This window comes from Cryptococcus depauperatus, chromosome 5, assembly GCF_001720195.1.
Source record: "Cryptococcus depauperatus CBS 7841 chromosome 5, complete sequence".
In the NCBI taxonomy this organism is placed as follows: domain Eukaryota; kingdom Fungi; phylum Basidiomycota; class Tremellomycetes; order Tremellales; family Cryptococcaceae; genus Cryptococcus; species Cryptococcus depauperatus.
The window spans coordinates 229952-254321 of record NC_089472.1 but is presented as its reverse complement, the minus strand read 5'-3'; the positions used below and the strand labels follow the sequence as shown (position 1 = coordinate 254321).

The window sequence follows — 24370 nt, the reverse complement described above, 5'->3', positions numbered from 1 at the left end:
GTGTGCTTCTGCTCATACCACCTTGTCCTTCTCAGTGTTTCTGTTGACCACGACGAGTTGAAATGTCTGTATCATACAGCATTGATATCGTCCTCTTGCATGTGTTTTCTGTCTAGGTTTCAGTAGGAGCCACAGTGAAAGGATGATTGGCTCTTGCTGGCAGAGGGCGGGTCCAGCTATGAAAGGACTGCTTCCTGGATAATCAACTAAAAGGTTCGTCAGAATTATGTTGAGCAAACTTTTCGATAACAAAGTAGTTACTCTTCTTTTGTTGGCATTATCGCTGCGACAGTTGAGTCTTGCTTTATTTGGGACCTTTTGGATAACTTTCCTCTTGTCCTTGTCCAGCTTCACCAACACACATTCTATTCCCATATCTGTATTCTTCTACTTGAGAGTATAAAAGATAGTTTAAAATAAGAAATACAAAGATTTCTTTGTATGTATATCGGCTTTCAGCGGCGAATGGGTCCGAGGTTGTGTTGGCGGCAATGTCCGCTTACCAAGTCCATGTCCGTCTTTTTTCATATTCGTCTCATTCTTAATTCTCTTCATTTTCGTTCTTTTCTTCTTCTTTTATTCACGCAGCCATGATACGACCACTTTCCCGTGTTATTACCTCTGCCTCCTCTAGCAGGATAGCGGCCAGGTCTTTTGCCATCGCAAGCAACGTTGTGAGACCCCGGATGTGCGTTGAGTGAGAGGGGGATACGATGGTAAATGGATTGGTAAAGAAAGCTGATAGTATGATCAAGCGGCTCTCGAATAACCCTTTTACAGCGACAAAATTTAGCACTGTGTTCTGGATTTCATACTTCATTCCTTCTCCATGGTATGTCGCTCGAATAGCGGGAATGTATATCTGCTGATTGGATACAGCCGAAACTGTCAAAGTTCCTCAAATGGCCGAATCGATAACAGAAGGCACATTGAAACAATGGAACAAGGCGGTCGGCGATTTTGTTAAACAGGATGAAGAAATTGCTACTATTGAGACAGACAAGGTATACTCCAGTTTATTTTCGGAGTCACGTCTGACATTGGGTAGATCGATGTTTCTGTCAATGCACCCATTTCTGGCAAAATCACTGAATTCCTCGCCGAAGAGGAGGATACTGTATCTGTCGGCCAGGACCTTTTGCGGATTGAACCGGGAGAAAGCGGCCCCGAAACCTCAGAGCCCAATCCTCAGGCCAAGTCTGAGGCCAAGAACGCTGAGGAGGGCAACAAAGATGAGGCTGCGCCCGCTGCCGCCAAAGAAAAGGGTGCTGGAGAAAAGACTCATGCCCAGCAGGAACAATCTGCCCCCAAGTTGGAAAAGAGTGAGGCTGAAAAGCCTGCTCCAAAACAAGAGGAAAAACCCGCCCTAAAAACGGAAAAGAAGGACGTTCAACCCGAGAAAGCTCTTGGTAGCAGAAATGAGACGCGTGTTAAAATGTCTCGAATGCGACAAACAATCGCTCAACGACTCAAGGCTTCCCAGAATGCTGCGGCTTCCCTCACTACCTTTAACGAAATCGACATGTCTTCCCTCATGGAGTTTAGAAAACTCTACAAGGATGGCATCTTAAAGAACGAAGGCGTCAAATTTGGCTTCATGTCATCCTTTGCGAAGGCAGCTTGTCTCGCTCTCAAAGAAATTCCCGCCGCCAACGCCAGCATCGAGGGTGACACTATCGTGTACCGAGACTACGTCGATCTGTCTGTCGCTGTAGCAACTCCCAAGGGTCTCGTCACGCCGGTAGTGAGAAATGCTGAGAGCATGGGTCTGATTGAGATTGAGCAAGCTATCGCCGACTTGGGTAAAAAGGTGAGTCAACGCCTTGTGAAGAGATTGCTGATACTCGTATAGGCCCGGGATGGCAAGCTGACTATTGAAGACATGTCTGGTGGTTCCTTCACCATTTCCAATGGTGGAGTCTTTGGATCTCTATACGGAACGCCCATGTAAGCGGCATAGACACTTACCCAGTTACGATACTGACTGGTTTATCATCAGCATCAACCTGCCCCAAGCTGCTGTTCTCGGTATGCACTCGATCAAGGAAAAGCCTGTGGTCGTTGATGGTCAGATCGTCATTCGACCTATCATGGTTGTTGCTCTTACGTATGACCATCGTCTACTTGATGGTAGAGAAGCAGTCACTTTCCTCGGTTAGTTTTTAACCCTTATTTCTTTTGCATGGTTAGCTTAACAAAGTTTAGTTCGAGTCAAGGAATACATTGAAGACTCCAGGAGGATGCTACTCCCTTCTCCCATCTAATACTATAGTCTCGGACGACAGCAACGTAATTAAAAGTTCATTGGTGTACTTTATTTTTCATGCAGCATTGATGGTAATTAGAAGACGCTTGAAACGAAAAAAGTGATGATGTGACGTCACTACTGAAAGACAACATTTCATGTTAATAAAATTGTGTACATCTAAATACATTCTTGTTTTTATTTCATTCTACCTTTTCCTTTTGATTTCTGTCTTGTAATAAGACGGCAGGGTGAGGAGCAAGCGGCCACGTCCTATCAATAACCCTGTCTAGGAGTGCACATTGCAAATTGCTTTGTTAGCCATGTCGTGAGTCGTTCTTTTTATATAGTGATCGATTCTGACTGGGAATCAGGAGCACAACACCAGGTGCTCTATCCGCATCAACTTCTTCTTTTGTAACATCCTTAATCGTCAATACCGCAGTTGCTGGAGGAGAGCTGGTAGCGTTCATCGTCATCAGGAGATGGATCAAAGCTATGTGAGGGAAATTGTTATATTGTTGAGGTTAATGGCTCATTAATGGCGATCAGCTACGAGCCGAGGACTTATATCCCCCCAAAAAATAATCAAGCACCTGTGTTGAGCCGGCATCCGTTTTGGTCAATATGGCAAATCATTACTGTCGACCCAGAAGAGATACTCTACAAAAATGGTGTTGACCCATATTTCTTTGTCCGATTTCTAATCATGATGACAAAAGCCATGATCCCAATATGGCTGATTTCGTGGATCGTTCTATTGCCAGTGGATTCGGTCAACTCTAATGTGAACAACAAGTCGGGCTTGGATGTGTTCACGTATGGAAATGTCGCCAGGAATAAGCAGTCTAGATTATGGGTTCATTTAGTTTTGGATTATGTCTTTATTTGTAAGTGTCTTGAAAGGATAGAATTAGCGATTGATGGTGATGTTAGTTTTTGTTCTATGGCTGATATGGAGAGAAATGAAACATTGGCTTGTCATTCGTCAGCGACACCTCACCAATCCCAGCCACTCCCGCTTGGCGCAAGCCAACACGGTGCTTGTCACTGGTATCCCGAGACATTACCTTGATGAAGGAAGGCTTGCACAACTCTTCTCGCATTTACCTGGTGGCGTCAAGAGAATTTGGCTGAACAGGTCAGTGCGTCCATCCATTGTCTTCTAGCCAACTGATCAAGGAGAATAGAGACTTAAAAGAGATGCCAGATTTGTACGAACGTCGGATGCATGCCACGAAGGAACTTGAATCAGCTCAGGTTAGTCTGATCAAGTTTGCCAGAAAATACAAATTGTCCAGAGAATTGCAAGTTAAAAAACTGGACCGAAAGGATAAGCCAATTCCTGACACTTTAACTGGTGCTGTCAATCCTCAGTTAATCGGCGATTCTGTCAATGGCCCCAATTTAGAATATCGGAAAAACAAACTATCAATTGCTGAAAACGGGGAAAGCTATACATCGCCAGATGAACTGGGACTCGCCGACCGGCTTGTTCCGCGATCCAAACGACCAACTCATCGAATAAAACCCAGTTGGTCTCCTTTTAGCTTAGGTTTCCTTGGTATTGGTAAGAAAATGGATACTATTGAGTGGGCGAGAAGAGAAATTGCGTATTGTACCGAAGAATTGGAGAAGAGTAGAGCGCAACTACGCAGGGATATTGATACTCCTGGTGTGACGCAAGAGAATTACCCACCACTCAACTCAGCTTTCATTCATTTCAACCAGCAAATAGCAGCTCATATGGCACAGCAATGTCTAACGCATAATCAACCGTCAGTTGGTCTTGTGTTGTATTAACCATGGTTATTGACCAGAGGACTAGATATATCATGAGTGCTCGTTACATTGAACAGTCCCCTGACAACGTCATTTGGAGGAATCTGTCGATGAACCAGTACGAAAGGAACATCCGACAGGCCTTATCATGGGGTGCTACGTTTGGTCTAATCTTACTTTGGGCTACTCCAGGTTCGTTACTTCATTTTCCACATATTCAAAGATTGTTTAATCACTAGTTGTTTAGTGGCCTTCATTGGTGTGCTTTCGAATGTCAAAACGCTTACTGATAAATACCATTGGCTTGCCTGGATCAACGGCAAAAGCTTTGGAAAGAAGGTTTTACAAGGTGTCATTAGTGGTGTTCTTCCTCCTGTTCTATTGGCTCTTCTCTTACAATTAGTACCTTTTATCTTGAGACGTACGCAACCATTGTTTTTGAGTCCACAACAGCCAGCTGAAAATTTCTTAGAGCTTGCTTCATTAGAAGGAATTCCGAGTAAAACTGGGGTTGAATTAAATCTCATGACTCGTTTCTTTCTGTTCTTAGTCATTGTGAGTCTTCGTACATACAGACTTCATATCAAAGTTCCTGGCAAAACTCATTGCGTTTGTAGAACACATTCTTTGTCATCACACTTGCCGCAGGTCTCATCAGCGCGGTTCAACAATTTGCAAACGATCCTAGTTCCGTTGCAAACACACTTGCAACTCAAATGCCTACCGCTTCTACTTTTTTTATCACCCTCATTTTGACACAATTTACAGGCACTATGGGTACTCTGTTGCGATTAATCAACCTGATTTTGTACTATGTACAAATTATATTACTAGGTGGAACTCCGTGAGCATGCTCAATTATCTTGCTTTGCCACGGATCTAATTGTTGTCTGTCGCAGGCGGTCTGTATTTACGTCAAGATACAATTTGAATACTCCAGATTGGGGCGAGACATTCCCACGTATCACAGTTTATGCTGTAATTAGTGAGTCTAGTCATATAACGTGAGTTTACGACTTATCATCATGGGTAGTGCTGGCATACTGTGTTATCTCTCCCATCATCAACGGTTTTGGAGCCGCCTTTTTCCTCTTTGCCACCTTAGTGTACAAATACCTTTTTATTTGGGTCATTGACCAACCACCTTCATCTGATACCGGTGGTCTCTTCTTTCCCAAGGCTATCACACATGTCTTTGTCGGTATGTATGTTCAAGAAGTGTGTATGGCGGCGTTGTTCTTTTTAGCGAGAAATGAACAAGAAAAAGCCTCCGCTATTCCGCAAGGAGTTTTGATGATTGTCCTTGTTGCTTGTACAGTAAGTATATCTCTTGACATTGTTGATGCTGCGATTGAATCAACAATGCCCAGGCTGCCTGTCAATACATCATTGTAGTATCATACGAACCTCTTAAAACTTCTCTACCTTTATCGCTAGCACACCTCTGTTATGGAATGCCAGAAGCGAAAAATCATGAAGGTAATGTCATAGAAGAAGATTACCAAGAAGGTCCTGGTGCACCTCTACAATTCAACAGTTCCAATGAGCCTCTGACAGGAAGAACCCTTGACCAGAATGTCGGGAAAAATGAGTTTAGACAAGAGAGTAGTCCCTTGTGGATTAATGACACTTCTGCAGGCAAGCCTGTTCCTACGGAGGAGGGGAGGAAGTCAAGTGAAGAACAAATGTTGGGACAAAGGGCATCAGTCACAGATAGAACTGTAACAGAACGAGACTATGTGTCCGCGTTGAGTGGGAATGATGTAGAACTAGGTGCAAACAGCACGCCAAGTGCGCCACCGCCTCAACTTTCGACTTTGTTTGTTTCACTAAACACTCTTTCATCTGCTGGACAACCCACGTTTGAATCTCCTGCCATTCACCCTTTACCAACACGACCCCAATCAAATACTGAAGACACCGAGGAGGGAGAGAACACAGAGAAGTATTTTGCCATTCCTGGAGGACCCGGCATCATTTCGCGCAAGATGGACGACAACAATGACCCAAATGCCTTCTTCCATCCAGCCACCAAGGAAAAACAGAGAATTATATGGCTACCGCAAGATGAGCTTGGACTGTGTCAGGCAGAGATGGAAGTAAATGAGAGGGAAGGGGTAAAGACGAGTTCAAGGGGTGCTTGGCTAAATTCCAAGGCAAGTCAAGTTTATCCAATTAAACGAGTATCTAACTGATACCATGGCATTCAGGGCAAAGTGCAGATTTCTGAACCCCCTCCGGACGAAACATAAGAGCTTACGATCCTAATGTATTATAATGAATAAATGGAAGGGTAATAACATAATATATTTACATATCTTGGAATCATAAGCGTATTTCACAAATGAATCAATGACAATCGTTTCACTGCCTCTTGGCTCTCCATCATGTATGTTTCAAAACAAGAATTGGCTGCAACGCATATCTCAAGAGCTTTATTGTACTATGATTCAGTACACAAGATCTTAATCGCAACATTCTTATCTATGTTTATAGAGTGGAACCGTAATGGGCTTGCTGGGCTATATCAATCGATCAGCTTCATCGATGCCATCATTCATTCAAGATGACAGATATAGACGTCAACGTACCTGGATTGCCTAGAGCAGGATTACTTGAAGCAGGAATGCCGGGGCCAGTGCCGACGAATTTGCCATTGCCAACATAGTTGTAGCCACCGTGTCCATAAGACTCCTCGGCCTTGATGCGCTTGTCTGGGCATACATGTCAGCAAAATGACCAGTGGAGTATCAAAAGGCGTACAAATAAGCCAGAACGCATGGATATGGCCACTAAGCTGAAGTTAGCGGAGTTAGACAAAAGCAAAACGAGTAACATACGGAAGATAACCCTGTCAATTCCAAAGAAAATAAAGTCAGTCCTCAGAAATACACAACGTCGCATCATTCTTTCAACATACCAATATCGTCAATAGCTAAGCTGAACCGTTAGGCTCCTACATACGCTTTCCATAGAGACTGATACGTACAATGTTAATTAACAAATCACAGCTGCATCCAGTAATAAATGCAGCGGCCGCAGGGGGAAAAATGATGGCCACAATGATGAGGACTATGTCTGAACCTCTGACAGGCATTGTAAGTAGTAATGTTATCGAATGTAATGTTATAGAATGTAAAGGTTTTAAAAACAGATTGTTGAAAGACAAAAGACAAAAGGTGTTAAATGTGAAATGGAACATTGTGTATGACGACCAGCCAATGACGATTTTACTTGAACACGTGGTTGCCACGTGGTCATAGAGGTATATATTTAGCAAGCTGACAAGTTCAAGTCAAGATAAATTTTATTAGGACAAGGGCGAAAAGATGGAGACTTACATGAGATTATAAAGATCAAAAGACAAAAATTGGAGCGATTGGGAGTTGGACACTCTTCTCGACTAGTTTCAGCCCTAGGGATCTTGAGAATGCGACAGGCCATGCATACTCAAGACCTCGCTATATTTTCCAGAGAAACTCTTTCAGACTATCTAGCCCGTTGCCCTCCTCCACCCTTTCTCTCTTGTTTTGTTCAGACTTGTATGCGCCTAGACCACTTGCTGCCCATTCGATCTCAACACCTTCTACATCTTCCCATCTGAATGGCCCTTTCCCTCCCCAAACGAGCGTTTCGTCATCCTCTTCATCTTGTTGCGAGGCCGCAGAAGAAGAGAAGAGCCGAGAGAAGAAGCCGCTGGAAGAAGCAGCGACAGCATCGATACCTTCAACCTTACCGCCCGACACACCCTGTGTGGTCTTCAAGCGGTCCATCTCTCTAGCCAGTATAGATTTGAGCCTTTCTACGGACAATTTTGATGCTGATTCGGGGATATCAGGTGGACAATGTGTCGAGGGTGGGTTAGGTCGGACTAGAAGATCGGTTTTATGAGCGAGCAGCAAAAGCTGAGGGGCTGTCGAGGATGGTGGGAGACGAGCTGAGACGTTCGCGAGTGCTACCAGAATTGAAAAAAGTTGTCTGTGACCAGGGCAGAGTTAGGAAAGCTCATCAGGCTGGGATTGCTCACTCGGCAACGGCAGAGGCATTCCTGATAATCCCCTGAATGTCCACCACAAATACTACAGCTGTAGCATTCCCTACGTATGCTTTGAGTTCGCCTATCAGTCTTGGATGCCCTGGTAAGTCGACAAGGCGAATTTGCTTGCTTAATCCGTCTTGGTAAGGTGATGGAAGAACAATGGTAGTATCTGAAGGTATGATGGATGTGTGAGTTAGAGGATAGGTATTATACACCAGCTATCACCGGTAGATAAGCCAATGCGGATGCAAATGAGTGACATGATAGTCACTTTTGTAAACAGACTGGTCTTGCCTCCGTCAGAGGGTCCAGTGAGCAATATCGTAGCAGGTCCTTTTCGTCTCAAGCTTCCTCCCTCTCGCCTGAAAACTGATAAACGAGAGTCAGCCGTCGCTTGCCAGGCATTTATGTTTTTCATCACAACTCACATGCCAAAAAAAGGAGCAGAACTGCTAGACCACCAGCAGCTGCGACAAACTTGGGATCTTGTAGCAGCGGATGGGCCAGCATTGTCGTCAGTGGGCTTGCTTCTGGCTCAACATAGTAAAATTCTTTGGGTGTATTAGCTTCTCTGCCATTCATGTTGCTGCTTTCTTTTTTTATCTTAAAAGTTATTCTTTTAAAACAAAGACATTGTAATAATTCTAATCATCTAAAGGTCAAGTCACGTGACCTAACACTTGGATGTGCACGACCAATGATATCAACCATTCTTTTTTCCTTTTATTGTTTGAAGAAGAAAAGCAGCGACTATGGCCGATGCCAATGACCCAAAAATTGCAGAAGGTGAGCCTAGGGCAAGAATGGCGATGGACTGAGCAATGATAGCCTATGAGAAGATTAGGAGCAACGGGTCAGAGGACAACTGGCTGCTTCTCGACTATGAGGTGTGTCATCAAGCTATATCGTCGTCTCCTATAGATAATTTCCTGATTGTGTTTGGGACCTTTTGCTCGCATTGTATACGGCCAACTCGACGTGCCAATCTTTGACTCTTGCCCATCGACCTACTCAAGTCTGAGAAATCCGACAAACTTGTTTTAACTGCTACTGGCACAGGCGGTCTTTCCGAACTTACTTCAAGCCTCAAGCCAGAGAATGCTTCATTTGCATACGCCAAGGTGCGATATGTGAATGATGAACATTCCTTTAGAGAAAAGTTTGTTTTGATCGTTTGGATAGGAGAGAACGTCAAAGTCATGAGGAGAGCGAAAGTGAGCTACTTTTATCATGTCCTGCTGTGGCACAGTAGGGGAAGTGCTAATGCCAACCAGGTTTCTGTCCATGTGGCGGACGTTAAAAAGGTTCTCCGCGCCTACTCTATCGAAGTATCTGCTTCCTCGCCAACGGACCTTAAGCAGGTCAGTCTCTTTGCCCACAAAACAAGATGTAGCTGAATGTTGCTCGGGCAGGACGATATTGTTACTCGCTTACGACGAGCTGGTGGAGCCAACTATGACCGATCCAAATTTGACTAAAAGATGAGACACTGTTGGTGTTTTTTTTTAGAGTCTATGAGATGCATACACTGCATAGCGGCTGAAGAGAATCTCTATACGGCTTTAGGACGCTTCATCTATTTGAATTGCCTACTTGAATAGACACAATCGTAATAGAAGCATTTATGAAATGAAATGAAAAAGCGGCGATGTCCGCTTCCGTTGGAAACGTTGTTTCTGTTTATGTTGATTTGACCCTTTAGAACATTGTCTTTATACTTTTGTAAATACATTACACTATCCATGACTTTTTGAGCAAATTGTATTTAAAAAACTTTGCAACATTGTAAGCCGAGTCAAAGACGAGGGAATACCGGGGAGTGGGCTTAACAGGACAGTCTTATCTCTTGACTTGGATCTATTCGACAAAGGAATATTGCTATGCCGTCTATTTCAAGTCCTGGCGAGGATGAGCAATTATTGGGAGCGTTGAATGGAAGTTTGAGGCCATCTATACCTGGCAACATGGCAGATAAGCAGGCGAGAACAGAGACTTTCCAAAAGGTTCGTCATTTATCTTCTTTGTGATTTCCAACATTGACTTTCGAGAATATGTATAGGTCAAGCCCATATGCGTATCGCTAATGGCTCTAGCTTCTGATAATCCTACGCCGTATTCTGAGCATCACAAGCTGATTGACCAACTTTACTCTCTTGTGGCTTCTGTCCCAGCTCATACGCTTGATCCTGCCATGATCAACTATGTCCTCTTCCCTCTCACCACTACCATGCGCCAATCAAACCCTGCAGCTCTTCCAGACAATTTTCTGGAGGCCGCTTTCAATTTTTTGGCTTTTATGGTTAGGATGTGGAGGCTGGCCGAAGGTGGTATGAGCTTGGCAGCATGGGAGCAGCTTTGGAAGTTTGGGGTATCTGCAGTTGAACCGAGAGTGATTAGCGAGAAGGGAAAAGGCAAGGGCAAAGAAATTGGCCAGGAAGTTTTGGTTCATGCTGTAAGCTTCCTGACGGCCCTCTTGGCGCCATCTACAGGACCAGGATCAGATAAAGCTGAGCATCCATCTCCTGCAATGTTGAGTCGTGTAGCAACTCCAAAATCGCCAATGCTTCCCACCCTTTTCCAAACAATCACTATTCTTTTAGAATCGAGCTTTCCAAACCCATCCTACTCAGAGCTACAACTGTCCTCTCTCAAGTTGCTTCAACCTCTTATCAACCTTTACTTGAGAAACATGCATCCGGTACTGGCCGCGGTGTTACCAGGTACCGTCAGTAAGATGACAAGACTCATCAGTTCAGAAGGAAAGAACCTCAAAGGAGAGATTGCCAGCAAAGCGTCACATATTATTGAAGACGTCGTCACTCTGACCCTCAATGATCAAGATCTGCAGCAGATTGGTGTTTTGAAAAAGCAAGCAGAGGATCTCAGTCAATTGGCAGATTGGGAAGCTTCTAACTCAGTCTCTCCTGGTGTATTACCAACGGTCTCGATAGATAATACATCCCCCGCTCAATTGGACCCATTCCCTCCCTTATCGATATCATATCTTTCCTTCACTGCAATTCAACTATTATCAACCATTTCGCCTGTGCTCTTTACGTTAGTCGCTCACCCTTCCGATCTAGCACGTTGTGCTGCAATCTCTTTATCCCATTCCTTTATCACACAATGTTCCGCGTCATTGCCTCTTCTTGTTCCAAGAGCTTTAACCTGCCTTTTGCTTCTTTCCCAGGATACTTTTGATCCAGTCAGACACGATGCCCGTCGACAATTACGTCACGTCTTAGCCAACGAATCTCTTCTTCTCTCACCTGTTCTAATCGATATTCTCAACGATGCCATTAACTCGCTTCCACGCTTAGTCACTTCACAGCAAGATACGAAAGTCGACGAGCTGGTCAGACTCGTCACTGCTATTGCAGAAATATCCACCGAGTCCAGTCGGGCTCAGCTGTACAAGGAGACAGACAGGAGAAATGTCATTGCGGAGTTACTGGGTCCAAATGGTAATGTCGAGCGATGGAGCTGGACCCTTCTCGAATGTTTAGAGCTCAAAAGACCAACTAGTTTCACAGCATCTGCAGCCACACCAGAACGCGCAGCTCGTCTTGGTTGGGAAGGCGGATTGTCTTCAACCTCTGGAATGGCCGCAAAGTTGTTACAAAGCGGAAGTGGCGACGCGGAATCAGATGGATTAGGACAATATCCTCATTTGTCTTTGAGATACGTTGAATCTGAGACGACAAAAAAACGAATTGAGACTATGCTCTCTGCTTTGGGAAGTGCAGGAGAAGAAAATTCTTTATATTCTGTGGAACATTTTGTTCTTTTTGCAAAAGCCAATAGGCATAAAAATGTCGCCAAAGCAGTGTCTGCATTATGGGTGGCCGAGAACTTACTAGAAGGTGTGATGGTGACACAAGTTGAAGGGGTAGAGGGGAAAGTCGGCAGAAAGACGAGAAAGATGGCAAGAGAAATGGCAAAGGTAGCTGTATCAATTGATGAGGACGAAGAAGAAGATGAGGAAGAGATCACCTGTGGACCTCAAGATGATGAAGCTCTGTTGCCTATTGAACGCAAAAAGGGTGTAGACACCATAACGACGCTCTTGGATCGAAGACCCCTCCCAAATTCCTACACTTCGGCCGAAACATTTCGACTTCATACCCAAACTCAGCGCATACTACTCACCGCACTATCCCTACAATCATTTTCCCTTTCAGCTCAAATCTTATCATCTTCATTCCGTCCATTGCTCTTGTCAACATTATACATGATCCTCTCACACTTGGCTTCTCCACAACCCATTATACAGTCATACGCGTCCCTTACACTTGAACACGTCGCTCATCATGCTGGATATACATCACCCTCGGCCCTTGTTCTTGACAATATCGACTATGTGGTCAACACTGTTACTCAGCGTCTCACTTACCAACGCCTTTCGACCACTGCGCCATTAGTGCTCATCGCAATGATTCGTTTAGTGGGCGATGCTATATTACCTCTTGTGCAAGAAGTCGTGGACGAGGTATTTGATGCTCTAGATGATTATCATGGATACGAAACGATGGCAAGCAGTCTTCTAGCGGTACTTGTCACTCTGATTGAAGTTATGAGCAAAGAAGCGGAAGCTGAGGAACCTGATGAGCATAGACTAAGGAAACAGCAGGAGATGAGTAGAATAGAGAAAGCTCCAAGACCGGAAGAAGACTTCGCGGAATTTGACAAGTGGTGGAACGAAAGGGCAAATAGAAGAGGACAGGAAGTCAAAGAAATTTTGGAGAGAGCACCCCAGCATGCTTGGGGAAGTGAAAATATCCGAAAAAATGAGTCAAATGGAGAAAACGATGACGATTTGAGAATGGAGGACGTCGAGGAAGAGCCTCCTTCCAGATCACAGCAAGTTACTACTCGTATACTCTCCAAATCAATCTACTTTCTGACTCATCGCTCACCCTTTCTTCGGTCCAAAATTCTTTCGCTGATTGCACGTGCTATCCCTGTCCTTGCACTAGGAAATAGGGAGTCAGAACTTTTGCCTCTTATTCACGACAGTTGGAACTTGATTCTCAACAGACTTGACGACACAGAGCCATATGTAGTTGTTGAAGCAGCTCAAGTAGTGGCGAACATGTGTCTATATGTAGGCGATTTCATGAGTAAACGCGTTCTTGATCACGCTTGGCCAAAATTACTCAAATTAATCGTTACTCAACAAGAACTTGACAAGAAATCTGCATTGACGAGAAGGGGGCCGGTGGGTACAGACAGTGCATTCACTGTATCTCACCGACTACATATGGCCATCCTCCAAACAGCAACCTTCATCGCTCGACAAGTACCAGTAGCAAATGCTGTACTCTGGGAAATGATGTTATCTTTCCGACCATTTTTGGATCAGCGCGTGCATGAAGAACTGCAAGAAGAAGCTATGAGGTTGTATAAAGAGCTAGGAGAGAGAGATGGAGACGCACTTTGGATTGTATTAGAGGGAACTTTGGGGAATCAGGACCTTGAGGAAACATGGGGATATCTTCAGGATAGGAGATTGAACCTTGAAGAAAATATCAAGAAATTGATGACGGATTTGTAATTTCATGATGATGCATGGGGGATGATATTGTAACAGCTGTCCCAAAACAAACAAAAACCCAAGACATGATTAAGTATGCGTTAAAGTGCACCAGGCATATGAAGTTGACGAAGTAGGACTCCCCCTTCTTTGAATACCATGGCAGAAGCTTCGTCCATGCTGTAACTCTGGTTATATACAACCTCGCGCACGCCACACTGAACAATTTTGACAGAGCAGCGCAAGCAAGGGCACCTACACTTATTTATTATTGCACATCCCACCGAAGGCAAAGAAAATGAACTTGCGTGTTGCAGTAAATGACAGAATCATCGCCAATTCTTTCTTTTCCAGCTTCCAATAGAGCATTCTCTTCAGCATGCAGACACAAACACTCATTCACTACCCTCGTCAGCCCACCACACCATCGCTACAGACAAATCCTTTATACTAACAAGCTTCACCCCCTCTCGCAGTTCCATTACATCTCGAACATCCCCCCTGATTACAATTTTTCGTTCCCCTGGGCGTGCCGTTATACCCCGTCGATAGGATCCGTTTGGAACGAACGAGAAGAGCGCCGACGCGGCGTTTCATACAATTTGAGCGGTGTGATGCAAGTGAGGCTAGAGTCTAGTCCGGTCGTACAACTATTAGTTCGAAAAGGGAACGGAAAGGGAATGATATGCCAGAAGGGAGAGCTCACCATAAAATAAGTATCCCATCCTGGTCGCAACCTCTCTTCATCCAACAGATCTAATCTGTCAAGATACCAGTTTAACGCCGAAATTTCTGTAAAGCTGTTGTCCACATGTACATGCGCCAATGCGAGAACACGTCGGAAATCAGAACTAAGCTGTTTTTGAAGTAACGCTGTTGGGAAGGTAGAGGATGAGAAACTTGAAGCGTGGAGCAGGCTGTCATGCTGATCAACAAATTCTTCCAGCGTGATTGTTTGTCCACCCAATGCCGGCGCCCTAATATACAGATAACCATCAATCCCAATTCATTCGCCAATTATTGATGTCAAGTTCAACACACCTCGCTTTTTCCCTCTCAAACCTCACTCTTAATGGTCCATCAACGCTGACCAACAGAAAGAACGGCCTTTTGATAAACACCTCTATCTCAGCGTGAGTCCTGAGGTCAGTGGTAACAAAATGGGAGAGCCAATTGTGAGTAGCGTAGTCGAGTAGGTCAGAGGGATTTGAAAATGTCTAATTCGATTCAGTGAGGGCAAAAAAGATGGATTGAAAGCATACTTTTTGCGTAGAACATGATTCAGAACCAGCTCTCTGTTCACTAATCGGCTCCTTTCCATTTCTCTAAGCCATGTTTAGCTTCTTCTCCGATATATAGTAACCATTCATTGACAGCTTACAACTTTGCTTAATCCAACTCGCTTGAATCCATATTTTCTCTCTAGATACCCCAAGACCGTTCCCTTCCCAGATGATGGAGTTCCTACAATGGCTATAAACATTTTGGATTCATTTATTGTTGGAAGAACGAGAAAAGTAAGAAGAGACTATGAATAAAAGAAGAAAAGAAATAACTGCTGAAATTCGACGTGACGCGGATTGAGCAATATGAATATGGTCAATATTGAATGTTAGGTTGTTTTTTATTTATTTTTTATTTTATTTTCATGTATTTCACCATGAATGTGTAGCGAATGACCGTAGTAGGCATAATATTACATGTATAATATAGAGTATGCATAACCTCATATTGCCTCATCTACTTACGCATCTCTTTCTGCCAAGCTAACCATGCTTCGTGGGCCTTTTCTTGCGCTTTCCACTCTTTCACAGCCTTCTTCTGAGCACTCTTGCTCAACTCTTTTCCTTCTTCATCTTTGACTGGCAGGCCTTGTTCATCCCATTCGCTATACATCCGTGTGCTTACGTGAGGCGGTTTAAACATTTGCTGAGGCGGTACACGCCCTTTTTCGAGCTGTGCGATTTGTTTGGCTTCGGCTGCTTTCTTTCTTTCTGCCTTCTCAGCTGCCAAACGTTCTTTCTCCTCACGAGCCTGGACAAGGACCGCGGGATCAATTAGCTTGTATATTGCGCCACCCGAAGCGGATTGGCCGTCATCAAGCTGGACACCAAGGTTGGCAAGGTCGTAATCTCGAAACTTGTCGCAAAGCTGAAGGATATCTTTAGGTGTACTGCCCGCAATAGCCAGTTTGCGAATGTTGTCTCGAAAAATTGACATGGCATTGAGATAAGGATTAAGTTTCTTCTCCCAATCCCCCCCTGTAGCTCCGTTTCCTTCTTTACCCCATCCAATTTGGTTGGTAGACGCATCACCTTCGCCTAGACCAAACATTCGTAGCATGCGTGTAATCCACTGGGCGATAGTGACAACTGGGCCAATGTTGTAATCTCTAGGGCCGCGTGAGGCAAAGTACGTGTTAACATTGGAGACGAGGTCAAGGAGAACCTGGATTGCGGTGGGAGTGTTGAATGAGTCACAAAGAGCTGCGCGAAAATTGTCTTGGGCGCAATGGAAAGTTTTCATAAGTTTCTTCTCTGGCTCATCAAAGTGATGCTTGCCATCCTGGTTTGCATCTCGAGCAGCAGCATCGTTTATCCTAGCTTTGACATTAGCAAAGAAATTCTGCATATCGTCAGTTTAGTGTAATGTGGTTTGAGAAAGGATCTACATCAAATGTTTCTTCTTTAGTCTTGGTATCCACAATCAGATCTTTTTTGAAGTCGAGCTTGGCATTCCAAGCTTGAAGCATGAATGCAAGCCGCAACTGACGGGCAGAGTAGTCTCTAAGAGCTTCGTCGATAGTTATAAAGTTTTTAAGAGATTTGCTCATTTTTAAGCCTTCGATGTGCAGGTGACCGGTGTGTAAGAAGTAGTTGACCCATTGCTTGCACCCATGGTATGCCTGTTTTTGTAAGTGTTTGATATCAATAAAGCTGGCTGTGACTGACCTCAGCTTGAGCGAGTTCATTATCATGATGAGGAAACATCAAATCAACTCCACCCGAGTGAATGTCCATTCCGCTTCCCAAGACCTCGCTTGCCATGACCGAGCACTCTATATGCCATCCTGGTCTTCCTTCACCCCAAGGTGATGTCCAAGCAGGTTCCCCAGGCTTGGACTTGGCTTTCCAAAGGGCAAAATCTGCCGGGCGCCTTTTCCCTTGTACACCCGTCAACGCGCCCTCGCCCTCATCCAACAATTTCTTGTTACCTTTGCTTCCAGGCTGGAGTTTAGCATACTCATATCTGAATTCATCTCCCTCAGCCCCTTCAAATTTTTCTACATCAAACCAGATACTCCCACCGCCTTCATAGGCAAAACCGTGATCAATAATTCTTTGGACAAACGAGACGATTTCAGGAACGTATTCAGAAACACGGGTGATGGTATCAGGTGGCAAAATATGGAGGCGGGCCATGTCTTCGAAGAATGATTCTTCCCAAAAGGAGGCGAGTTTTTGAGAGACGGCGATTGGGTCAGAAATGGTTTCCGCAAGCTATAAATATCAATTCACGACTGTGCTGACAACAAATAAAGCTAACCTTGTCCCCGAGATAAGGCCCAAGAATATCTGTAGCGCCTTCTACCAAGTCTTTGACAGCCTTGTTGTCATTTCCAGGTCTATCAAGTTTGCCCTTGGCATTGTTATAGGCTTCCTTTGCCTTGGCCAGACTAGCCAAATACATGCCAAATTTCTCTTCCTTCTCCCTAGCCTCATTTGCCCACTTTGTGTCGCTCTGATATCTAGCCAATATCAAGTCAAAAACTTCAAAACTTGTAGCATTTGGCGGTATATCTAGAGCAGATATTGATTTGAGTGGTTTGGTAAGATACTGAGTAAAACCTGCTTCGACGTCAGACAAGAGTTGAGTTGTTATCGAGGAAGTCGATGAAATTAATTGTTCAAGAAGATGGCTCTCTCTCGCTCGAATGATGATTTTATCGTCAATGTCTGTAATGTTCATGACAAAGTTGACATCGTAGCCAAAGTAATCTCTGAGTATTCTTCTGACAATATCTTGGGTCAGATAATTCCTGGCATGCCCCATGTGACTCGAGTCGTATACGGTTGGCCCACAATTATACCAATCTACTCTCTTGCCTTTTGTAGGTATAAAGACATCTTTATTCCTTGTAAGTGAATTGTATACTTTGAGCGATGGTTCTTCGATAATTTTGGTAGGGGGAAACCATTCTGGCTGTGGTATCTTATTAGTTGCCATGCTGCTCAAAGTGCTCTTGAAAAGTTGACGAAAAGAGCGTTTGAGCATAGAGGTGTATACAAATTAATAAAAAAAGCAATTTATTACTATTAAAAGTAGTCTTCTAAATAGGCGCGTGACAATTTGGATAGGTATGCAAACGCGCTTTCCAGACGTGGAGGCACATTTATTCTTTCAATTGCATTGTTTTACAACTTTTAGTATCTAATTGTCATCTTTTAAAAAGCAAAAAGTCGGAGTGGAATGGTGATGGTCGTTTGGATCCCTTCCTCTCTCTTCTTGCTATCACTGCTCACCGTCGCTTTTGCTGTCAAGTTTGACCTCGAGGCCGAATACAGCCCAAAACCTAGTCTGTTGATTTCGTGCATGAATTGTGTAACCTACTGACTTGATTGTAGAATGGTATATAATAGCTTGGTATCTGCCTCATTTACAGCTGACCACAGATTCAGCATATGGAATTTTGCATCTGCTCATTCCCTCGTCATCGTCACAGCCAACGTCCCAGCCGCACCTGATCAGAGGGTTGATATCAAAATCGTCGATGGATCAGAGCGTGGAAATGTATACTTGAGCAAGAAGGACATTAAAGGCGAGACAAGATTAGCAGTGACAACACATGAGAGCGCAGATGTGGGTGTGTGTATGACCAATTGGTATCTGGGACGTGAGTGTACGCGAGACAAGCAGGCGTTGTAAAGATCCTGCTGTGTGTCTGTATTGCTGAAGCATTCTTCAGATGGCAATCCTCGAGTTGTCCGACCGGTTGAATTGGATGTCGACATTGGCGCCGATGCTATTGACTACAAGTAGGTTACCAATAACTGTATCATTATCGTCATCACCACTAATCTTGTTTTCAGCGCCATTGCTAACCAAGAATCTCTGTCAATTCTTGAAGTCGAGATGCGTAAACTTGAAGCTGTTGCCAAAGGGATTGTTGAAGAGATGGGATATTTGCAAAGAAGAGAGATGAAGATGAGGGATACTAACGGTATGTTGTACATACCCAAACCAACTAATAATTGCGTAGAAAGTACGAATGAACGAGTCAAATTCTTTTCTATCCTCATCATTTGCGGTACTATTGGATTAGGTGTCTGGCAGGTGTGTCCTTCCCTCATTTCTTCTCTTATTGGCTGACTTTGCGATATAGCTGGTCCACCTCCGGTCGTTCTTTAAACGCAAATACCTTATTGATTAGGGGAAGGTTAAGAATTCAAAATTATTCAAAAGGGTATATGCATACTGTATAGCATCACACTTTCTTGAATGACGCTCGGACCTACCTCCACTAACGCGTCACGACTGAAATGTCTAGTCAATTTTGTAACTTTCTTTTGCTCCTTCTTTTCTTTTCTATCGACTGATATTCGCCTGTTTAAGCCATGACTTACCAGACTCTTACTTCTCACCCACAAACACAGGTATTCTCGCCTCAAGACCCACAGACATCGCCGTCACAAAGCCTGTCAACTTCCACAACCAGCCATAGTATAGTGGCTGTCGAGCACTCTCTGGCTTCAGAATCTGATTACTGTTACCAACAGGGTTCAATGGACTCCAGTCCAGGACAAGCACAGCTGCAAACGACATACTACCACACCCAGCGACACGAAACCAAGCTGTTTCAGCAACATCGACCGATAGAAAATCACCATATCCAAGCCCACCAGTTACAGCAATTCGTTCAGCAAGGCAACAATTTGGAGCAGAAAGACGACCTAGTACAGGAAGAAGGAGAATTCGATCCTACAGCTCCTGTGAGGTCTTGTCTCTACTTGCCACACCAAATCCAGCAATTCACTTTGTCGCCGTTGAATTGGCTGAGTGCTTATGAGAACGGTAGATTACGATGTTCAACAGCAAGACAGAATTAGAGGCGGAATGGGATCAAATCCAAAAGGAGATCGTCCCTTTCTTACAAGGTTTATCAACTTCCTCAATCTTCTATCTGGTTCGTCGTTTGGTAAGTATGAACTAAATACGCAGTTTAGATTTTGCCACGGAGGCCCTTTCTTCTACGTACGTCGCGGACTTTCAGTTTGCTCCAGACAAGACGAGTATGCTGACGAGATTGCGCTTTTTGACAGATTCGACGTGATCTTGCAGCTCCATTATATTTTTCACCAACTGGAGACTTGCGCCCAACGAGAACTCCGACAGGGGGTACAGATGATTGAAGAAGAGGAGCAAAAACAAGGTGATTACAATCTCCATCAGCCTTGTGTGCTATGATGCCACGGTGTTGGCGGCGACGGTGTAGCACTTGTTTTCGTGCTGACGTGACTTCTCCGGAAAATTTTTGGCACTTACAGAGGCCGCGCGTAAAGTTATTACAGACTTCAGCAATGAGATGAAACGAGCTGCAGAGGTTCTCAAACGTTTTGGTAACAAGAGGAATACGCCGAAACTCAATTCAAATCCCTCCATTGAGTAGCATACTGTGTGGTGCGCAAGCTCAGCCCTAAGATTGGATTTCGTTCATTCGGGAGCGTGTTCACGCATAAAAAGCAAGATGTTGTTGGAATAAGTTGTGAGGTGCAAAATCAACATCAGAAGGATACCATGTCTGCTTCTCTATGCAAATACCATACAAGTACATTCAAGGACAAGGCCCAGTCCATGTGCGGTGACGCCTTAATCAGACTCTAAATCAATATTCGACCTAGCATCAGCCACTATTCCTGACTCTTTCACCTCGTTTTCGTCCATCGTCTCTTCATCCGATGTACTAATTTCTGCCTTGCTTAAATACTTCTTACTACCAAAATTTCTACTGCCTCCCTTCGCCACTTGATTATCCTCGTCCAATTTCTCTTCCTCTGAAGTTTCAACTTCAGATCTACTTCTATATTTGCGGCTACGACTCTTTTTTCTCCCAACCACTTGGTTTTCCTCGTCATCGTCGCTGTTTTCGTTCACTTTTTCTTCGTCAGATGTGACAATTTCTGATTTGCTACCATGCTTGCGACTCGAACCTGCTTTTGCCGTAGTCGTCTTCTTTTTTCTAGGTTTCTTTTCTTTTCTTCTTGTTTCTCCTTGCCCTTGTCCATTTACTTGCTCATCATCACTATCTACAACCCCTTCTTTCTTTCTTTTTCTTTTCTCTGCATTCGCCGCTCGTCTACTTTCCTCTTCTGCCTGTCGTGCAGCAAGTTCCTCTTGCCATGCCATCGCCTCTTCTTGCGCTCTACGTCTTTCTTCCGCAAGTTGTGCTGCTTTGGTGCGCAATTCAATCTGGCGAGCTTCTTCGGCGGCTTTAATTTTAGCCTGTTCTTCTGCGCGAAGCCGTCGTGCTTCATTCGCACGTGCTTGTGCCTCTCCTTCATAAGCTTCTTGCCTCGCCATCTCACCAGGTGCTCGTCGAAGTAAACCATCACCATAGCGTGCTCGCTGGTCCGCTAAGTCGGCGTCATACGGCAAAGGGCCAAACTTGTCATCTGCTAGCGTTCTAAAAGTACTCGCAGCCTGTTTGGCTTGTTCCAGTCCTTGTTGCAATTCTTCAAGGGTACGTTTACTTGGCTCAAGAGAGAAGAGCATTTCGGCGGCCTTTTGTTGAATCATTGCAATATTGTATAAGATAGCACGATCAGATGGTTGGATGTGCATGGCAACTTGGCAATAGTGTAAGGCCTTAGCCATAGCCGAGAAATTGGATTCACGATTAGCGAGAGCATACCATGCTCGAGAAAGGTAGAGAAGAACCGAAACATTTTGGCCTTTGAACGCATTTGAGGCGGTATCATACTATTTTAATTTCGCTTAGCACCTTTCTGCTTCAATACGGGGTGACGTACCGACTCAATAGCTTTTTCCTCTTCGCCCCTTACAAAATAGCAATGCCCCATGTTGACATTGATAGCACCTTCAGCCAGCGAATCCTTGATCCTCCCAAACACACCCAGCGTCTGTCCCGCTAGCCTCGATTTTACCTTGAGTTCATCCGCACCATAACTTGTTCCCTTTGGAGCTAAAGAATCTTCAACCATGGCAATAGCTAACCCTTGAGCTGCCATGGCACACGTGGGATCGATGTGCAAAGCACGCTCGTAAGCTTCAGCGGAACGGAGGTATTGTTTAGTACGCTCTGCAAGTTCTTGTCCCCCTTTAGCTTCCCTTCCTAAAGTAAAATGCAGCCAACCGAGAGCACAAAACGTCCACGCATCATTCTTGTCATACTTGAGGGTTTGCGTAGTGAATGCGTATGCTTCTTTGATAGACCCAATAGAAATGAGAAAGTTGGTATAAACAGCACGGATGACAATGTTGGCTTCATCTGACTGGAGGCATTCTTTGAGAAGCGTGTGTGCATCAAAATGTCGTCCGGCTGAAGAAGCGATGAATGCCAGCCGAGCTTTGGATTCAAGGTGTTCAGGATGCTGGCGCAAAACGTCGCGATACCACTGTGCAGCCTTGACATTATCTCCGCCTTCTTCATATGCTCTACCTAGATTATAAGCTAAAATTGTTTTTAGGACTTCGATTTCTTCACCAGATTGACCTGCTACCTTTTGGAGTGCTTCTTGATACATAGCTTCTGCCGTTTCAACATTGCCTTGTAAATGATACAATGCGCCGAGATTGTTTGAAAGGCGAATAGATTTGAGAGAAGGTGGTGCAGGATCAATCGAATCCGTTTCAAGGTCATGGTCGGCGATGGTAGACAAAGCAGTCTGATATGATTCTATAGCCATGTCAAAGCTTTCACTTTGCCATAGTCTGGCAAGATCTACAAAAACATCCACATCGGAGCCTATTCCTCTTAGCCTGGCCCAATCCTCTTCAGTCTCCGCGTTCACAACAAGGTTATGTACCTCTTTCAACATATTACGTGCCGTTTGCTTGTTGCGAACTACTTCGTCGTGCGGCATACCAGGGTGCGGATACGCCAAAAGGCACGCGTGTAAGACGGTATATTCCAAGGGACCTTTGCCGTTGAGTTTTTTCGCAGTTTGTTCAATATAGTTGAGCGCTTCACGCAAGTTGCCACTCTTAATCGCAATTTGACCTAGAGCCAGCTCTGCAGGAATATTGGTCGCATTGGGGTCGTCCTTTTTCACAGTAGCAATATATGTTCCCGCGTCAGCCAGGTCGCCCGCAACAAAACCGAGTCGCCCTCGCTCAGCACTGGCATTGATAGAATGAAGTTTATTGTCCGCATACTGTATGGCGCGTTCAGCAAGCTTAGAGGCAAGAGGAACTTGACCGCCGTGACCTGAAATACTCGCGAGGGCTAACGCAGAAGCGGAAGACTTGCTGTTGAGCTTGAAAGCTTTTTGAACATATCCAACACCTTCTGTCTCTAATTTTACTCGTTCTGAGCGAGAAACTGACGGTTCGCGGGCATTATTGAGAGAGGCGAGACCAAGCAACAACAGACACACCCAAGAGGTAGGTTCTCTCTCAAGCGCTCTATTCCAAGCAGCTCTCGCTCTGATCTTGTCTCCAAGCTGCCATGCACAGAGACCAAGGCCTATTCTTGGGTCAGGAGACATGTCAGGAGAAAGGGAGAGGAGTTTTTGATATGTCTGGATAGACTGCTCATGAGATCGTCTGGCAAACTGAAGACGAGCTTGCGCAGCGAGAGCAAGGAGATTTTCGGGTTGGCGCTGAAGTAAAGTCTCAACAAGGGGATGAGCCAAATTAGGCTGACCAGTTGCGAGGTGATGTATCACTATAGTATATTAGCAGCAAATCATAGTTAGAGATGCGATGCATACCTCGACCCATAATCAAAGTAACGGGCTGTTCCTCTAAATCAGCACCCAAAGCGGCTGAAGCATTGGCAGCAGCATTCAGATTGGCAGCGGCTTCTTTGTGGTAAAAGTCTTTTGTTTGGGTACTCGGGTCGAGCTTGTCATATTCTACAAAATGAGTTTTTGTCCAACACAAAGCAACGTAGACTGACTTGTATTTGACAGAATAACTCTTGGAGCAGATCTTGCCAGGTGAAGATGCAGGTGAGCATACATGGAATGGATACTGACAAGAGCTGTATAGTCTGGTTTTCTTCCATCCTTGAAATCTACAGGCCCATTAGTGTCACCCTCCGCCTTGCCAAAATAACCAACAAGTGATGCCCCTATCGAGGATCTCTCTTGTACGGTGATAGCGCCCCTGCCTCCAGTGCTCGCTAGCTATGGCAAGCCAGTCTTTACAGCCTACACCATGGTCTACTAACAGGTCTGGAATGACCGAAGCGATAGCTTCTTGACCAAGGTCATCCAAATCAAGGTCTGTTTGTATGCCTCTATAACAAGTGAGCAAGCATAGTCTAGCCTTTTTCATCTTACCCTTGCCCCACAAGGGTTATAAACCTCCCCGACATTTTATTATAGTTTTTGAATTGCCATTGGAAAAGTAATGTAGTAGAAAAGATGTAGGCAAGTAGAATGAACGGAACCAAATTCGTATGGAGATATTTGATTCCGAGCCCTCTCAATTCCAATTCCAATTTCAATGATAATAATTGACTTTTCAACTCCTTCATGCTTTTTCTGAGGAGATTCACTTTTCGACCATATAAGCAGTTAATCAATAT

At 44.5% G+C, this 24370-nt stretch overlaps 10 protein-coding genes across 10 annotated transcripts; 6 read left to right on the top strand and 4 right to left on the bottom strand.

Annotated features, from left to right (window-relative positions):
- Positions 1–590: 590 nt before the first annotated feature.
- L203_104245 (uncharacterized protein) lies at positions 591–2264 on the top strand (the record flags this gene model as incomplete). Its single annotated transcript, XM_066213632.1, has 7 exons — positions 591–688; positions 756–832; positions 880–1004; positions 1049–1810; positions 1853–1947; positions 2000–2154; positions 2206–2264. 7 exons carry the CDS (start codon positions 591–593, stop codon positions 2262–2264), a joined length of 1371 nt encoding a protein of 456 aa, XP_066069729.1.
- Positions 2265–2568: 304 nt separating this feature from the next.
- On the top strand, positions 2569–6279 carry L203_104244 (uncharacterized protein; the record flags this gene model as incomplete). The annotated part of the gene is made up of 14 exons (XM_066213631.1): positions 2569–2573; positions 2620–2745; positions 2798–3135; positions 3182–3386; positions 3436–4023; positions 4074–4219; positions 4275–4448; positions 4500–4582; positions 4645–4871; positions 4927–5012; positions 5061–5228; positions 5274–5344; positions 5398–6183; positions 6238–6279. 14 exons carry the CDS (start codon positions 2569–2571, stop codon positions 6277–6279), a joined length of 3045 nt encoding a protein of 1014 aa, XP_066069728.1.
- Positions 6280–6517: 238 nt separating this feature from the next.
- On the bottom strand, positions 6518–7124 carry L203_104243 (uncharacterized protein; the record flags this gene model as incomplete). Its single annotated transcript, XM_066213630.1, has 6 exons — positions 6518–6549; positions 6619–6741; positions 6791–6819; positions 6868–6878; positions 6948–6962; positions 7017–7124. The coding sequence occupies 6 exons, from the start codon at positions 7122–7124 to the stop codon at positions 6518–6520; spliced, it is 318 nt and encodes a 105-aa protein (XP_066069727.1).
- Positions 7125–7488: 364 nt separating this feature from the next.
- L203_104242 (uncharacterized protein) lies at positions 7489–8648 on the bottom strand (the record flags this gene model as incomplete). Its single annotated transcript, XM_066213629.1, has 4 exons — positions 7489–8005; positions 8055–8284; positions 8338–8435; positions 8495–8648. 4 exons carry the CDS (start codon positions 8646–8648, stop codon positions 7489–7491), a joined length of 999 nt encoding a protein of 332 aa, XP_066069726.1.
- A 170-nt stretch (positions 8649–8818) lies between these two features.
- Positions 8819–9544, top strand: L203_104241 (uncharacterized protein; the record flags this gene model as incomplete). The annotated part of the gene is made up of 5 exons (XM_066213628.1): positions 8819–8852; positions 8895–8953; positions 9083–9280; positions 9341–9427; positions 9479–9544. The coding sequence occupies 5 exons, from the start codon at positions 8819–8821 to the stop codon at positions 9542–9544; spliced, it is 444 nt and encodes a 147-aa protein (XP_066069725.1).
- Positions 9545–9946: 402 nt separating this feature from the next.
- L203_104240 (uncharacterized protein) lies at positions 9947–13620 on the top strand (the record flags this gene model as incomplete). Its single annotated transcript, XM_066213627.1, has 2 exons — positions 9947–10069; positions 10126–13620. The coding sequence occupies 2 exons, from the start codon at positions 9947–9949 to the stop codon at positions 13618–13620; spliced, it is 3618 nt and encodes a 1205-aa protein (XP_066069724.1).
- Positions 13621–13700: 80 nt separating this feature from the next.
- L203_104239 (cysteine-tRNA ligase) lies at positions 13701–17826 on the bottom strand (the record flags this gene model as incomplete). The annotated part of the gene is made up of 11 exons (XM_066213626.1): positions 13701–13854; positions 13908–14001; positions 14055–14232; positions 14306–14576; positions 14641–14816; positions 14862–14924; positions 14981–15063; positions 15348–16224; positions 16271–16504; positions 16551–17099; positions 17146–17826. The coding sequence occupies 11 exons, from the start codon at positions 17824–17826 to the stop codon at positions 13701–13703; spliced, it is 3360 nt and encodes a 1119-aa protein (XP_066069723.1).
- A 243-nt stretch (positions 17827–18069) lies between these two features.
- L203_104238 (uncharacterized protein) lies at positions 18070–19030 on the top strand (the record flags this gene model as incomplete). Its single annotated transcript, XM_066213625.1, has 3 exons — positions 18070–18175; positions 18878–18933; positions 18983–19030. 3 exons carry the CDS (start codon positions 18070–18072, stop codon positions 19028–19030), a joined length of 210 nt encoding a protein of 69 aa, XP_066069722.1.
- A 184-nt stretch (positions 19031–19214) lies between these two features.
- On the top strand, positions 19215–20266 carry L203_104237 (uncharacterized protein; the record flags this gene model as incomplete). Its single annotated transcript, XM_066213624.1, has 5 exons — positions 19215–19589; positions 19676–19754; positions 19824–19851; positions 19920–20029; positions 20145–20266. The coding sequence occupies 5 exons, from the start codon at positions 19215–19217 to the stop codon at positions 20264–20266; spliced, it is 714 nt and encodes a 237-aa protein (XP_066069721.1).
- A 200-nt stretch (positions 20267–20466) lies between these two features.
- Positions 20467–24157, bottom strand: L203_104236 (uncharacterized protein; the record flags this gene model as incomplete). Its single annotated transcript, XM_066213623.1, has 6 exons — positions 20467–21576; positions 21627–23503; positions 23550–23693; positions 23738–23854; positions 23901–24079; positions 24123–24157. 6 exons carry the CDS (start codon positions 24155–24157, stop codon positions 20467–20469), a joined length of 3462 nt encoding a protein of 1153 aa, XP_066069720.1.
- Positions 24158–24370: the final 213 nt, after the last annotated feature.